The following is a 16,774-nucleotide window of genomic DNA, read 5'->3' on the forward strand; positions in this document are numbered from 1 at the left end:
ATTTATAATCCATGTCTGTATTTAACTAATTTTTTCCAAAAAGTATTTTTAAAAAAAGCAATTCACAGTGGAGTTTAATCCTATCTGTTAAAAATAATATGTAGATGCCGAACTCTTTAACACACACACACAGTACATCATAGAAAATATTATTATACAAATGTATAATTGTGGTTCATATTTAATTTAATATGTGGTCCATATCATTTAATTGTGGTTCACTTTTGTTAAAAACATTTTAAATTGACACTAAGGAAATGAAGGACAGAGAAGCGGGGTGAACTTTAAGTACCTGAAATGTTTTGCTGAACACGTGGTATTTTAATGCACGTGAGATTCCAAACTGGGGAAAGGGAAGCCGGAAGTTTGGTGTTAAGCTGGCACCATTCTGTTATGAGAGTTTTGTATTGAAGGAGCTTGTAGCTTGAATTTAATTTAATAATGGCAATTGCAGATGTGTTGAGAGAACTTGACATGTTCAGAAACTATTGCCTTGGTAGTATGTGCATGTATTGCGGTAGTAGATGATCCAAATTTGTTGGTAGTACTCCCTATGTAACACGTTTTGCAATCTGACTGGCAGCTAACTAGATAAACTATATTATTAATGTCTCCCGTGTCGTATATGTGGGTTTCTTTGTATTTGTTAAAGGAAGTTCCTAATTTGTTATAAATGGAAAAAATTAAGGAAATATTTGTGTTAGCTAAGACTTGACGTAAATATCTGGCGATTTGACAATGGTAAGGGAGGACAACACGGGTGTTTGAAATGGTAGACATTTTTATAACAGGATTGTTAGGGTTATGAATTTTATCTTTGACTGCTAGAATAGTTTGTTGAATTAATTGATTGGATATTTCCTAGCTGTATTCTTTTCCGTGAGGTATTTTAACTGAAAAGCCAAATCATCTTGTGAATGGCAATATTTTAAGACATTAAAGACTTGATTATAAAGAACGGATTTTTTTTTTTTTTTTATATACAAAGGGGGTGATGCCAATGAAAGTGTAGGTATTTGCCTGTGTTTGTTTTTTTCCTGTAGATTTTTGTACCTAGTCTATTGTCCATTTTATATATGGTTAAGTTGAGGAAATTAATTGTGTTATTCGTTTCTAATTCCAGGGTATATTTTAATCTGAGATGGATTGAATTAAACTTAATAAAAAGATTGTTGATGGTAATTTTGTCTCCAGTTAATAGAACGTCATCGGCATAACAGATGTAGAGTTTAATACCTGCTGGAAATTGTTGGAGAGTTTGATGTTCTACAGTGGCTTGTTATTGTTATTGTTTGTTATTTGGTTTTTAGGAGCATTAGCAACTAAGGCCATATTGCTCCAGGATATGCGGTGGTCATTCCCTGACCTTTCCGCATTCTCCATATTTGGTGGTGACGGGCTCGAACCCCGGTCTAATCAAGAAGCGTGTGCTATGCACTGCTGCTCCTTCCCACGTGGCTATGGAGGCGCCTTCTACAGTGGCGAGATATATTTCAGATAGGGTGGCTGATATTCCGAGACCCACAGGGAGTCTGAATATTTGTTCATACACCTGATCTTGGAAATGAAAATGTCTAGCTTTGATTAACACATTAACAAGATCTAAAATGCTGTCGATATTAAGTGAGGTGCAGCTGGTTAAAGTATTATCTGATATTAAAAGATCATGTAAAGCTTGTAAGGTGTAATTTAGGTCAACATTAGTATATAAGGACGCTACATCAAAGGAGGCTAACAAATCATTATCAGAGATCGTAATGGGGTTTATGCGTTCAAAAGCTTGACGTGTATTATAAACTCGAAATTTAGAAAACTTCATGAGAGGGGAAATAATCTTTACCAGGAAGGAAGATAAATTTGCAAAGGTGGATTTGCTGTAAGAAATAATCGGCCGTAAGGGATGGTCAGGTTTATGCAATTTGATGATGCCAAACATATGGGGCAATTTGTTGTAAGTTGTGTAAATTTATTTCATGGTTAGCTCTTAGCTTCCTGAGTAAGGTGTCTAATTTATTTTTTAACTTTGAACTAGTGTAATTATTGTCAATTTTATAGGTTTGGGTGTCAAGAGGATTTGTTGTATTTTATTTACATAAACCTGTTTATCTAGAATAGCAATTGTGTTGCCTTTATCATCTTTTTGAATAATGATGTTAGGGTTAACTCCATAAACCTGACCATCCCTTATGCCCGATTATGTCTTACAGCAAATCCGCCTTTGCAAATTTACCTTCCTTCTTGGTAAAGATTATCTCCCCTCTTGTGAAGTTTTCTAAATTTTATACTGTAGAACATCAAACCACTGTAGAACATTAGCATTAGCATTAGTAGAGGCATTTGATGCAAGAAAGCAAGCTTATGCAGCATCAGCCAAAAAAAAAAAAAAAACCCACTTCCACTTCACCCCTCTGTTCGTTCAAAATACCTGTCCAGCTGAGCCTTAAACTTATTTAGGCTATCAACCTCCACCACAAGGGATGGAAGTCTGTTCCACCAACCAACCACCCGCTGGCTAAAGGCAAATTTCCGCACATCTATCCTACATCTGTCTTTCCTCAATTTGAATTTATGCCCTCTCAGGTGATTCTTCTGAGCTAGAGGAAGAATCCCATCAGCATTGAGCATGCTCAAACCATTCAAGGCTTTGTACACCTCTATCAGATCACCTCGCTGGTGCCTAGTCTCCAGACACTGTAATTTGCAAAACTTAAGCGTTTCTTCGTAAGAGCACCCCTTTGTTCCATTCACTAATCTTGTTGCCCTTCTCTGTACTCGTTCCAGCAGCTCTACATCCTTCTTGAAATGAGGCCTCCAGACCTGTATACAGTACTCTAGGTGTGGCCTCACCACTGCCTTATACAATGGAATAATCACCTCCTTATCCCTGCTGGAAAAGTTCCTGTATATCATTGACAATACTCCATGAGCTACTCTTGCAGCCCATCTGCACTGCTCAGAGAACTTCATATCTGCCTGCACAACCACCCCCAAGTCCCTTTCATTCTCTACCACTGTCAGTGTACTACCACAGAGTTGATACGTTGCTCTAGGGTTGCTGTTTCCCATGTGTAGTACTTTACATTTGTCAATGTTAAACTTCATTTGCCACCTCTCAGCCCATCTGCTCAACCTTTCCAGATCCTGTTGCAGCAGCATAGTGTCAGTAGTGTCCTTGACAACCCTGCCAACTTTGTATCGTCTGCAAACTTGGACATTAAGCTTGATATACCATCATCAATATCATTTATAAATACAGAAAACAATAATGGACCCAACACTGAGCCCTGAGGGACTCCACTAATAACATTAGTCCACGATGAGCAGTGTCCATTGATTACCACTCTCTGTCTTCTCCCCCTCAACCACCCCTTTATCCATAGCAGCAATTTGCCTCCAATGTCACACTGCTCCAATTTTTGCAGCAGTCTTCCATGTGCAACAGTATCAAAAGCCTTTCTAAGATCCAAGTATATAATATCAAAGTTATTCCCTGCATCCAGTTCTTTTGTGACTGCATCTTAGTATCCAATCAAGTTGGTCAGGCAAGATTTCCCCTTAACAAAACCATGCTGTGTCTGAGCTATAACTGAAGTCTTGTCTAAATGATCCTGCAGTGCTTCTTTCACCAGTGCCTCCATTAATTTTCCTGGCACAGAAGTTAAGCTCACAGGTCTATAATTACTTGTGTCAGCCTTTGATCCTCCTTTGTGAATTGGGGTCACATTTGCACATTTCCAGTCTATGGGTACCTCCCCTGAGTCCAAGGAAGCTCTCATAATTATGGCTAAGGGTTTGTTTACTTCCTTTGCTGCCTCCTTTAATATAACTGGATAGATCCCATCCACCCCGGGTGCCTTTCTTGTGTTTATCTTCAACAGTTTCTCCTCCACTTTACTCCCAGTTATTTCAAGATTCTGTAGCTTACTGCTAGAGTTGAATACACCTCTGGCATTCCCCTTGCTGAATAACTCCTCATGTGTGAATGTCGATGCAAAATATTCATTTAGTTTGTTAGCTACCTGAGCAGGATCATCAACAGTCGACCCATCAATATCAAGTGGACCAATCTGATTCATCCCCTTCCTTCTAGAGTTTACATAAGTAAAGAACTCTTTGCTGTTTTTCTTTGCATCCCTTGCCAAGGATTTCTCGTAATCTGCCTTCGCCTGCCTAACCTCCTTTGTAACTTGGTTGCATATCAACTTGTATCTATCATAGGCTTCTGTGTCATGTGTTAATTTGTAAGTATCCCATGCATTTTTCTTCTCTGCCATATGCCTCATTAGTTCATCTGACATCCATTTTGGCCTAAACCTTGAACAATATTTCTTAGTTGGTATGTAAAGCCTAGTAGCTTCCAAGATAAGTTCTTTGAATGCTTCCCATTTTGAATTTGCTGTTGGTAACATCATCAGTTGGTCCCACTGTATAGAATTTAAATACTGTCTCAGTCCATCGTAGTCGCCTTTACGGAAGCAATAACCCTTCCCTTTACCCCTAATGGTAGTTACCTCTTTGAGTAAATCCCACTTCAGCACACTGTGATCACTGCCACCTAGTGGTTCATTTATCTGCAGGTCAAACTCTCCAACCATTTCCAGCAGGTATTAAACTCTACATCTATTATGCTGATGACATTCTATTAATTGGAGACAAAATTACTGTCGACAATCTCTTTATTGAGTTTATTTCAATACATCCCAGATTAAAATATACCTTGGAATTAGAAACTAACTAGTCATATATAAAATGGGCAATAGACTAGGTACAAAAATCTACAGGAAAAAAACAAACACAGGCAAATACCTACACTTTCATTCATATCGCCCCCTTTGTATAAAAAAATCCATTCTTTATAATCATCTTTAATGCCTTAAAATATTGCCATTCACAAGATGATTTGGCTTTTGAGTTAAAATACCTCATGGAAAAGTTTAAAGCTAGGAAATATCCAGTCAAATTAATTCAACAAACTATTCTAGCAGTCCGGGATAAAATTCATAATCCTAACAATCCTGTTATAAAAATGCCTAACATTTTAAATACTTGTGTTGTTCTCTCTTATCATTGTCAAATTGCCAGACATTTATGTCAAGTCTTCGCTAGCACAGATATTTCCTTAATTTTCTCCACTTATAGCAAATTAGGAACTCCCTTTAACAAATACAAAGAAACCCACATATACGACACGGGAGACATTAATAATATAGTTTATCTAGTCAATTGCCAGTCAGATTGCAACGTGTGTTACATTGGGAGTACTACCAACAAATTTGGATCATCCTCAAATACATGCGCATACTGCCACATCAATAGTTTCTGAACAGGTCAAGGAAACACCGAGCTCTCTCAACACATGCATATTCACAACCGTAACCCCTCAGTTGCAGAGGTGTATTGCTAAAAAAAATTGTACTGGAGCGCTTGTTGATTAACTACAAATAGTTACCTACACTTTTTTCATTTGCAAAAAAAAATAAGTCAAAGATTAGAATATTTGTTTAGTATTTATTTATGACTATTAAATAAAAATTTCAAAAGTAAAAAACAAAGACAAAAAATTTAAAAAAGCAGAAAAGAAAAAAAATGCAAACAAAAACTCCAAAATAATATAAAAAATACTGTTCAGAAGAATCATAGAAATTCTCATACAGGATCGATTATGTATTCTTATGTGACTGCCCTTTTTGTTTGTCAACAGCAGAACGATGAGACCACAACCAAGTTCGGACATAAAAATTTGGATTCTATAATTCTAATGGTGGGTGATCATGCCATATCGACTGTACAGTAACTGAATCAGACTTCAGACTCACGGTTCATAGAACAACCATTTCTAGCATTCAGCTCATGGTGAATCAAAATGCAGTGTTCGCACGCATCACAGTATATCTTATTCATTGGATCTCTTTATCTATCACATTGTACTTTAGTAAGAAATGTTCAAGTTTCATTGTGAAATTTATATTTTTGTTTTTAAATAAATTTTTAAAGAAAGATTATTATTAATATATATTTTTAGTAGCAATGGGTAAAATAGATATTATTTCTCCCTCCCCTTTGACTATGACATTTAGAAAAAAGTACCAGAACGTTGTTCTGGTGCATTCCGACCCGATTACACCACTGCTAAATTGATGCTGCAATTACCATTATTAAATTAAATTCAAGCTACAAGCTCCTTCAGTACGAAACTCTCATAATAGAATGGTGCTGGCTTAACACCAAACTTCCTGCTTCCCTTTCCCCAATTTGGAATCTCGCGCACATTAAAACACCACGTGTTCAGCAAAACATTTTGGGTACTTAAAGTTCATGCTGATTCTCTATCCTTCATTTCCTTAGTGCCAACTGAAGATGTTTTTAACAAAAGTCCATTGTTCACGACTATTGGCTTTATTCTCATTCAGTCATAACTTTACAGTTATATGTTTTAAAACTGACAACTGGAGGATAATGCAGTGCACCTCTTCCTCCTCTGAGCTTAATTTTAATTTTCAATTTTTAATTTTGACTCAAGATTTTTAACTTATGATTTTAGTTTTTAATCTGAGGCCTTCCCATACCCCAACTAAATGGATCATGAGGTGAGTGCTGGTTTTATTTAAGCCTTGACTAAAGTGCATATTTTCCGTCTTAACTTTTGGCATTTTAAGCTCTTGCTATTTTTAATTTTAGTAAATTTAATTAATTAATTATCAATGCTACACTATCTAATAAGATTCCTAAATCCAGTGATACTTATTATGCTATCTAGTTTTACATTAAAGCTACCTATTTACCACAATTAAAAATTTTAATTCTCAGCCACTCACTCTGTTCTATAACTATGGCTGCAAGATTGAAACGAAACAATGGTTTTACGTATATTAAGTAGTAACCTACAAAAACTCTATCTAAAATAAAAATAATAATCGTAACTAGAGCTATAAAGCTACTTATAAAGTACAATGCAATATGACAATTAAGTAAATAAAATGGCAAAACACATGCTTTTTTACAGCTTGTAATTCACAGCTGGAACTTGTAAAGACAGTCAGTGCCCTCTTTATCATCTTCAGAGATGATAGAATAGGGTAATACTGTTACAAAACGTATATTATATATTGCCAAAATTCACAGAAATTTTGGTGAATCTGTCAATGAGGATTCAGTTTTTTCATTCATTTGATTCAGTTTTTTGAGCACTACTATTGTACCATTGCTGCAATTACTGAAGAGGCATTAACTCTATACTGGTAAAAAATTGAAAACTCATATTTAAAGTATCTAGTGAAAGTAATAGATAAATATTAAATAAAATGCCAGAATTTATATTATTTTAATAGGGAAGGGAAAAGGGAAAAATTTAGATGCGTCATACATTTAATTTTGTTTCAGACCGATTAATTTTTCACACTTAAATCGTACAATTTCCTCCAAGCACATTCTCATAAAAAAGATGGTTGCCAGTTTGTGGGTCCCCCCCCCCCCCCGACATTACTGAAGGCATTGTATTGAACAGCTCTAGAATACTTCTGCAGGCTCCAGTTTGAGAAGCACGACTGTTCAAAATTAATTAATTGTATTTTTATTTGAAATTCAATCTACAATTAATTTTTTTGTAGACCTTTGGACAAGGAAATCACTGCAAACAAGATAACCAGTATTGTCAAGTTGCTACAACAGATTTTAAAAAGAAGTCACAGCAAAGGAGAGCAGCAAGAAATTAAGTTGATGCTGTTTGTTTTATGTGAAGTTGTGCTTGCATTCATCCATTTAGAACAGCCCAAAATCTTCTTTGAGTTGTTGTTGCCTAATTTTTTTATTGAATTATTGTCGTAAGTATTTTTTTTGTAATGATTTCTACTTATCTTAATATTTTGATATGAATTGCAGGATATATTTATGACATTTTAATGCCCCACTTCACAAAGACCATAACAGGAAAATACTGCTCTGTATATAATAAAAGACAATTGTAATAAATATAAATGCACCTGAAATAACAACTAAATCACAGGATGCCATAATTAACCCCTTCATGGATTATCTTGAGATATTTCGTTTTTAGTTTTAAAAGTTATTTGCAACTACATGAAATATCTCAGGATACAATAATACTAGAAGCAAACAATAATACCTCCAAATTTAGGACTGAAACATATTTTCTCTGGCATTTATCTGGCTAATTTTGCATTAGCCAGGTAAATCTCGAGTTTTCTCAGGATTTTCTTACGCCTGGCAGCAGACGACTGGCTTTCGTTTTACTTATATTGTACAACAATGTCAGAACAGTAGCGCGCATTCCTGTGCCGCCAGTAAGCAAAATATAATTTTCCATCCTAAATGCAGAATACTGAACCCACAAAAATAATTCACAAAAACAGTATAGAAAAATATTTCGGCACCCTGTTGAACTGCCACCCGCAAGCGACGCTTACCTTGCCTGTTCATTTGTGGCGGCCGTGTGTCAGAATGTAGTTAGTTCGTGATTACTGCTTGTGCATTCCACTTGATTTTTTAAATTTATTTATATAATGAGTAATGAAGACTTTTTCTGTGCCTTTCTTTTAGCTCCAGCGCTAATTTATTTAAAAAATCTGTATAATTTGCACACTTTTTGGTATACACGAGATAAATGGGTTAATTATTCCCATGTATTTTCTATGAAAAAATTAATAAAAAACACAAAAAACTACACAGAGTATTCGCATGATACACACTTTTAATCTGTAAAATAAAAAAAGTCTATCTGTTATGTCACATTTTCCGGAAAAAAATGTTCCAGGAAGGGGTTAAATGAAAGCATACTTTTGAGGGAGTAAATTTGGAAAGTTGGGATACCTTGACATTTAGCCTATTGATAATTATATAGTGGTTGAAGTTTCAAACATAACTTTCCATTTTCAAACTGAATATTTTATAAAGGCAAATGCATGTTTAACAACTTTTATGAATTAGAAATTTTATGAAAAAAAATGAAAAAAAAACTTTTCATAAAAAACTTTTATGAAAAAAAAAAAACTTTCCATTTTCAAACTGAATATTTTATAAAGGCAAATGCATGTTTAACAACTTTTATGAATTAGTCATAAAATTTTTGAAAAATGTATCTTAAAAAAAAAAAAAAAAGCAGGTGTGTATCCTCTATGCACAAAAGATGTTTTATGTGAAAACATCTTTGATGAAAATCTGTAACAGAAATTACATCACTTCCTAAATCAGGCTAATGCAGTTGCTAACATTGATTCAGTGGAGTAAGTAGCGTGCTTACACCGGCTACTTACTGGTGGAAGGTCAAATGTCAGTAACCCTACTCTTTATCCTGAAGGTGATGGCCAATTTATGGATGACAGTGCTACAGTGGCAATGAAGTTCTTTGACTTCTTACTCCAACTTTAGAGTAAGAAGTCCAATGTTGGAAGAGTTGTTAGTAGTAATAACAGTTAATGACTACTATTACTATTAACTTTTCCAGCAACAATAGTTAAAATATTAACTATTATTATTACTAACTACTGTTAACGATCCAGCGAATAATCCTCCTATTTGCTGTTAGTTAATATTAGTAGTTATTACTGCTAAAATTAACCAGTAATAGTTAGCGGTTAACTATTAATCAGTTAATGCTAGTAGTTATTACTATTAACATTATATTCATAGTTAACTGTAAACTTAATGTTAGTAGTAAAAACTATACATTACTAGTTTTAGGAGTATAACTACTAATCATATACTATATTAGTACTTATACTATACAGTATAACTACTAACCATATACTATATTAGTACTTATACTATACAGTATAACTACTAACCATATACTATATACTTGAGGTCTGCATGAACCCAGGCATGGCCTTTGGGCTTTGGCCCAACCTGGTTGTTAGGTCAGGGACAAATAATCAAAATGAATTGTTATTTCAAACATTTTGGGCTACTTACTCTACCTAAACCAATGTTAGTGACGTCGTTTCCATAAGAAATTTTCATTACCAATTGGTTTTGCTTCAACCAATTGGTGCTGCCAAAGATGTTTTCGCATTAAAAAAAAAAAACAGTCAAGTTTAAATACTGTTTTTGAAATACAAATTTTATGAATACAGCCCTATTGAATATTACCAAATACGGAGGATGTGGAAAGGTCAGGGAATGACCACCGCATATCCCTGGAGCAATATGGCCTTAGTTGCTAATGTGCCTAAAAACCAAATAACAAACAAACCTATTGAATAATGGTCATGATTGTTATAATTATTTTTATTATTGAAAGGAATAATTATTACATAAACTTGCTAGACATTTGTACATCAATTGTGCAGTTCAGACAATATGAAAAAGAAAAGTGTTTATAAATTCTCTCCTATTTAAGTTTTTATCAGCTATCGAAATGTGTGGAGTGGGATTGTAAGTTGAGATAGTGGCTCTCTCTCTGATAGCATAGAAAGAGACCCTGATGTTAGGAGACCTAACATCAGGGTCTCCTTTAATTTGAATTTCTTCTTGAAACATAGATGATATGGTAGATGACCCACGTTGTTAGTATGTGAAGAAACACCCATATTTTTCATATTTTGATACTGTGTGTAATTTATATTGAAGAAATTTAATAGTTGTTTATATTGAAGAAATTTAATAGTTTTGTTATTTTCAGTATCTTCAATTTCACTGGGTGGTTTTGTAAATTAATTAACCATTTTGACTTTTTCACATGTGCTAACGCTATGTATTTTTTATTTATTTATTATTTTTTAAAAAATTTTTTTGTGTGTATTTGTGTTTTCTAACAAAAAAAATTTGGTATACAGTTTATTGCATTTCATGATGGCATGTTTAATTTTTCTATGAGTTCTACAACATACACACATTAATTATTATTTATTATTATTAATTTGAAAGAAACATTCTCGCTGAAAGATAAATCTGTATTAAAAGTTTTATGAATTCTGCTTTTTTAAAAATCAGCAAGTATGCAAGTAAATTTAACATTATGGAGTAAAAAAATGTTGGAACTGCTCCAGTTTCAATATATATAGTATCTGTTTGAAAATTGGTCATTTAAAATTGCTTTAATTATCATTAAACTTTCACAGTTAATGATAATTACAGATTTTAAACTGTAAACCAGCCATATCTGCTAACTTTTACAACTTACAATTTATGGAAAATAATTTTATTGAAAGCTTACTCTTTCTTTCTTTCTTTTTTTTTTTTTTTAATAACAAATATTTGAATTTGTGTTATGCATTTTCAAATATGCACTGAATTTTGTTTTTCATATACAGACTTATGAAATGATGAAGTTAACACTGCAATATGTTTATCATTATGAGTCAGGTAGCTCTGAATTTTCCTACTACTGCAGTCAGGCTGATTGGTCTGTGGTTAACATTTCATTCTTATAATTACCTTTATGGAATGTGATCTATTGGAACTTCTTGAATCCGAGAAAGCCCTCAAAATAACCCTAATGCATTCTTCACTCAAAATAACTAGATACATGCCACCTATATCAAAGACCTTATTTCGCTTCATTCTCATAGATTTTTCCAGTAAACAGTCCTCTGTAATTTCAGTATTGCTGATTTAAAAAAGTATCCAAGTTTAAAAATTATGTATCCATTCATTTCATCAGCTGAGTTATTAGTGAATTTCCCATATATCCATTATGCAAGGGTTCAGTCTGATTTGCTATTGTCTTCTTTGTTTTTATGTGTAAAACTCCTTATTCCCTTTCTTTGTTCTCTTAGTGAGTAATTTCTCATGTTCAGCCTTTATCAACTTAACCATTTCTCTGATACTAATAGAAATCAACATATATGACCAGTTAATTACAGATCAAAATGTGCACTACTGCAACTTATGTGCTACTAAACTCCCTCTGATCTGTACACACAGATAAGAGGGAGTTTAGTAGCACATAAGTTGCATAAGTATCTTTTAGTAGCACCTAAAAGATATTATTAAATGTAATCATAGCCCCTTTCTTCTAGTGCAGTTGATTCCGGTTATTTGGGACACATCGGGACTAGTGCATTTTGGCCCGATTAAGCGGCTGCCCCAATAAACCGAAGTTTCACGTAAATAGTTAAAAATACAATGGACCCCTGCTTTACAATTGGTTCACTGTACAATCAAATCACATAATGATGGACTCACCATAGCAAAGTACTGTTCACTATACGATGTGTAGTAAGCGCCAGTCATTGTGATTACATTTGTGAATTCGAATTTTAATTCTATTGAAGAGCAATTCTAATTAGCGAAAATAGGAGAAATATTTTCCACAAGCTATAAAAAAAGCAAAGATATATTAAGCACAAATTTACCCTTTACCATACCAATTAGAAAATTAAATGATACTTGAAAATCAGAAGAATATACATGATAATCGGAATAATTAATACATACTGTAATATGTACATACTAACTAGTTGACATTTCTGTTCACTGACATTTGTGGGTGTGGGTTAAAATTTAAAACAGTAAAAAGATAAGCAATCAATAACAAAGAACATGGCACACACAAATTGCAAGTAACACGACACGCACAACAAGTGAGAATGGAGTAACAAGTTACGAAGCTTTAAAAATAGGAATGAAGAGAAGATTCTGAAAATTAATTTTTTTTTATATGATAGAAGATTCCATGGAAATTAAACACATTTCACCATAATAACCCACAGAATTTCAGCTGTTGGTATTATCACAAATTCAATAGGATCGAGTTTACTATCCGATAGATTGCACTAACAGAAAAGCCCAATTAAACAGGTGACTGCTAATTGCTCACAACCATAAAACAATAAAAACTAATTGTTTTTATTGTTTTATGGTTGTGACCTCCAGAAATCCAACCGAACCACGTAGTACGGTCAGAGACAATCGTAGGGTAATCTCCAATTCTGCGGTCTCCTGCCCCGATTAAACGGTATGTTGTCCCAATTAAGCGAAGTAAATCCTGGCTATTTTCTAGATTGGATTCTGTTTTTTAAGGTTTGTCCCAAATAAAGGTCTGCCCCAATTAACCGGTGGCCCAACCGGAATCCACTGTATTAGAAAACATTCTTCACAGAAATAACTATAGAGCTTATTATCAGGATTCTGAGTATTATCATTCTTATGCCGATCCCATCAAGAGTATCACAGTTCAGGTTTGTATCTGAAACTCCAGCAAAATTTCCAATTTCAGATAAATCCTACAGTTCAGTAATGTATCCAGATTTAGAGGAACAGGAAGTAATCTGGTTTAAGTTACCAGTATGTTACTGATTTCAATGATGGACATTGAATTTCCTTGATCTTGTAGTTTCTACAAGACTATACCATTCACTTCCTTCTGGTAACAGATGGCATTCAGAATTGCCTAGAAAGGAATATTTTTTATTTATAGTTTAATGCTGAACTACAACATTAAACTATTAGTTCAAAATTAAAAACTAGAAATAAAACTTTGTACAGATTAAGCCCAGTCTGCATATATCTGCTTATCTTTACTCTTGTCTCTTTTACTACTGCAAAGCATCCAACGAGTGATTGGTAATTACAATGGATAAAAGGATGGTTCAGCGTGAGAAGACAAGAGAGTGGTTATCAATGGACACTGCTCTTCATAGACTAATGTTATTAGTGAAGTCCCCCTGAGTTCGGTATTGACCACATTGTTGTTTTCGGTATTTATCAATGATATTGATGAAGGTATATCAGAGTTAATATCTAAGTTTGCAGACGATACGAAGGTTGACAGGGTTGTTAATGGCTAATGATAGTATGCTACTGCAATAGGATCGGGAAAAGTTGAGCAGGTGGGCTGAGAGGTGGCAACTGAAGTTTAACAGTGACAAATGTAAAGTACTGCATATGGGTAGCAGTAACCCCAGAGTAACGTATCAACTGGGTGATACTACACTCAGGGTAGTGGAGAATGAAAAGTACCTGAGGGGTAAGTGTGCAATCAGATAAGAAGTTTTCTGAGCAGTGCAAAAAGGCTGCAAGAGTAGCTCATGGTGTCTTGTCAATGATATACAGGAATTTTGCTAGCAGGGATAAGGGGGGGATGATTGTCCCCTGTATAAGGCAATGTTTGGGCCACACTTTGAGTACAGTATATAGGTGTGGAGGCCTCATTTTAGACAAGATGTAGAGCTGCTGGAATGAGTACAGAGAAGGGCAATGAGATTGGTGAGGGAACAAAGGAATGGGGTTACCCAGGAAGGCTTAAGGTCTGCAAATTGCAGCTTCTGGTGACTAGGCACCTGTGAGGTGATCTAATTGAGGTGTATAAGGCCTTGAATGGATTGAACAAGCTCAATACTAATGGGATTCTTCTTCTTGCTCAGATTACTCACCTGAGAGGGCATAAATTCAAATTGAGGAAAGACAATTGAAGAATAGATGTGCAGAAATTCGCCTTTAGCCAGCGGGTGGTTGAAAGTTGGAACAAACTTCCATCTGTTGTAGTGGAGATCAGCAACTTAAATAAGTTCAAGGCAGAACTAGACAAATATTTGGAGTGAATGTATGGGTGAAATGTGTTTTTTTTTTTTTTTTTTGGCTGATGCTATATAAGCTTGCTTTCTTGCGTCATATGCCCTACTAATGCTAATTGTTGAAACACCTACACTAATTAAAAGGTAGTGGTGGCCTCGAGAACCTCATTTGAAGCTGTCATGTCAATTTAGTTATGTCTGGATAATCATAATGAAGGAATAACAGATGCAAAAGCTGTCAGCTCAAAAACACTTATTTCTTGTGAATTAATGTAAATAATTCAGTATAAGTGTTTTGAATTGATATCTAATGTAACTAGGAATATAATTTTGAGGATTTTAAAGGTAAATGAATAAATTAATTGTTTTCTGCTTATAATGTTAACAATTTGAATTCATAACTAAAACTCCTTCTTTTATAAGTACAGTAAATGAAATACTTAAATTTCATTAACCATTACTATTCATATTCAGCAAGTGTGTTAGCTCCATTTGTGCATGGAGTCTAATATTTGATGTACAGGCACTCCTCGACTTACATACTTAATTTTATTATTATTTTTTTTCATGTGTGTAAGTCTGTTTTGTACATAAGTCCAACTTCAGTCTTGTAGATAATAAATAAATTTACGGTACAGTACAACTCTCTGAGATTATAACTCCAACAAACTTCACAAGGCTGTATATACAGTATTGCTTACAGCATTTTATGATTTGTAACCGAGTTAAATGAGGCAGAAAAAACACACAGTGAATAATAATGTAGAGTACAGTATTTATTCAAAAGTAATTTATTCTAATACCTGTAAACAGTACTGTATAACATATAAACAAGATACAGTATACAAGAACAAAAATAAACAAGAGTTTAATTTGCTCACATTATTGTCGGTGTTGTGGAGATGGAGTATCGTAAACTTTTGATGACTCCGATTCTGGTGAACTGGGAGCAGATTGATTGGTCATGGTACCACCTGGGGATGTGGATGCCATATGTTTATGTCCACTTTCTTGAAAAACTGATGGATTTTAATCTGCACTATTTTCTTCTCTTTGTAGCAGGCAGTGGCATTGTTTACACTTGCTGCCAGTTTGGTGAGCCTCTTGGTGTTAGGATCTTGAACCTCGAAAGATGATAGTGCTTTATCTATTAAAGAAAAAAGCTTCAGTTAGCTGCTTGCAGGTGAGTTTATTTCAGCAACTTCTTCCTCTTCAGGGCCTCCTGCTGTGACTTTTTCAAGTTCGAAGAGATCTTCGTTAGTCAGCTCCTGAGGCTTTCCAACAGTTGGTAAACACACTCTTCCTCCACTATGAGATCCAATTGTTTTCCGAACTCCACATTGGCAGCAGTGTGTAGCACACGCTTCTTGATTAGACCGGGGTTTGAGCCCATCACCACCAAATACGGATTATGCAGAAAGGTCAGGGAATGACTACTGCATATTCCCGGAGCAATATGGCCTTAGTTGCTAATGCTCCTAAAAACCAAATAACAAGCAAACAATCCGAACTCCACCACATTTTTTGAGACTGACTCTACCTGTTTAAATGTATGGAAGTCATGAGCAAATTGTGAGTTGAGTTTCTTCCAGGTCCCATTCATATTTGATAATGTTATCTCATGCCAGGTAGCATATATATTCTTGATTACATTGTAGATGTTATATTTCTTCCAAAACTGCTTTAAGGTCATTCCTTCTGTTGCTGTTAATGCTTCCTTAAAAGTTCTTTGTGTGGAATAAGCTTGAATGTTGCAATAACCCCCTGATCCATTGGCTTTAAGAGGGAAGTGGTGCTGGCAGGTACATCATTTTAACATTAGAATGAAAATAATCCCGGTGAGGTGGATGGCCAGGAGTATTATCCAGTACTAACAGGATCTTGAATGGAAGGTTGTTTTCAGCACAGTACTTGTTATATGAAATGTTTGTGGAACTACTCCCTGAAGATTTTGAGAGTAACCTAGGCCTAAAGTTATACATCCAGATGACTGGAAGTGAAGCCTTGATAATGCCTTTTAATGCAAAAACCCTTCGATTTTCTGTGTGGAATGCTAACAGTGGTTTGAGTTTGCAGTTGCTGGTAGCACATTCCCCTAGCAGTAGTGTTAGTTGGTCATTTGCTGCCTTGTACCTGGGCATTTTCTTTTCCTCCTTCATAACGTATTTGCAATCAGGCATTTTTTTCCAAAACAAGCCAGTTCATCTACATTAAAGATCTGTTCTGGCTTGTAATCCTCGTTAACAGTAATGTCCTACAAGAACTCTGGATATTGTTTGGCAGCTTTCTCATCAGCACTAGCT

At 34.7% G+C, this 16,774-nt stretch overlaps 1 protein-coding gene across 1 annotated transcript in view; it reads left to right on the plus strand.

Moving 5' to 3' along the window:
* Positions 1–16,774, plus strand: part of LOC150084144 (small subunit processome component 20 homolog) — a 229,120-nt gene that overhangs the window by 92,890 nt on the left and 119,456 nt on the right. The window contains exon 12 of the mRNA XM_090376132.1: positions 7,608–7,820. Within this exon, the coding sequence (XP_090232258.1) occupies positions 7,608–7,820 (213 nt within the window). The remainder of the gene's footprint in view (positions 1–7,607; positions 7,821–16,774) is intronic.

The sequence above is a fragment of the Mastigoproctus giganteus genome, chromosome 6 (genome assembly GCF_048544385.1).
Source record: "Mastigoproctus giganteus isolate SK-2022 chromosome 6, ASM4854438v1, whole genome shotgun sequence".
Lineage (NCBI taxonomy): Eukaryota > Metazoa > Arthropoda > Arachnida > Uropygi > Thelyphonidae > Mastigoproctus > Mastigoproctus giganteus.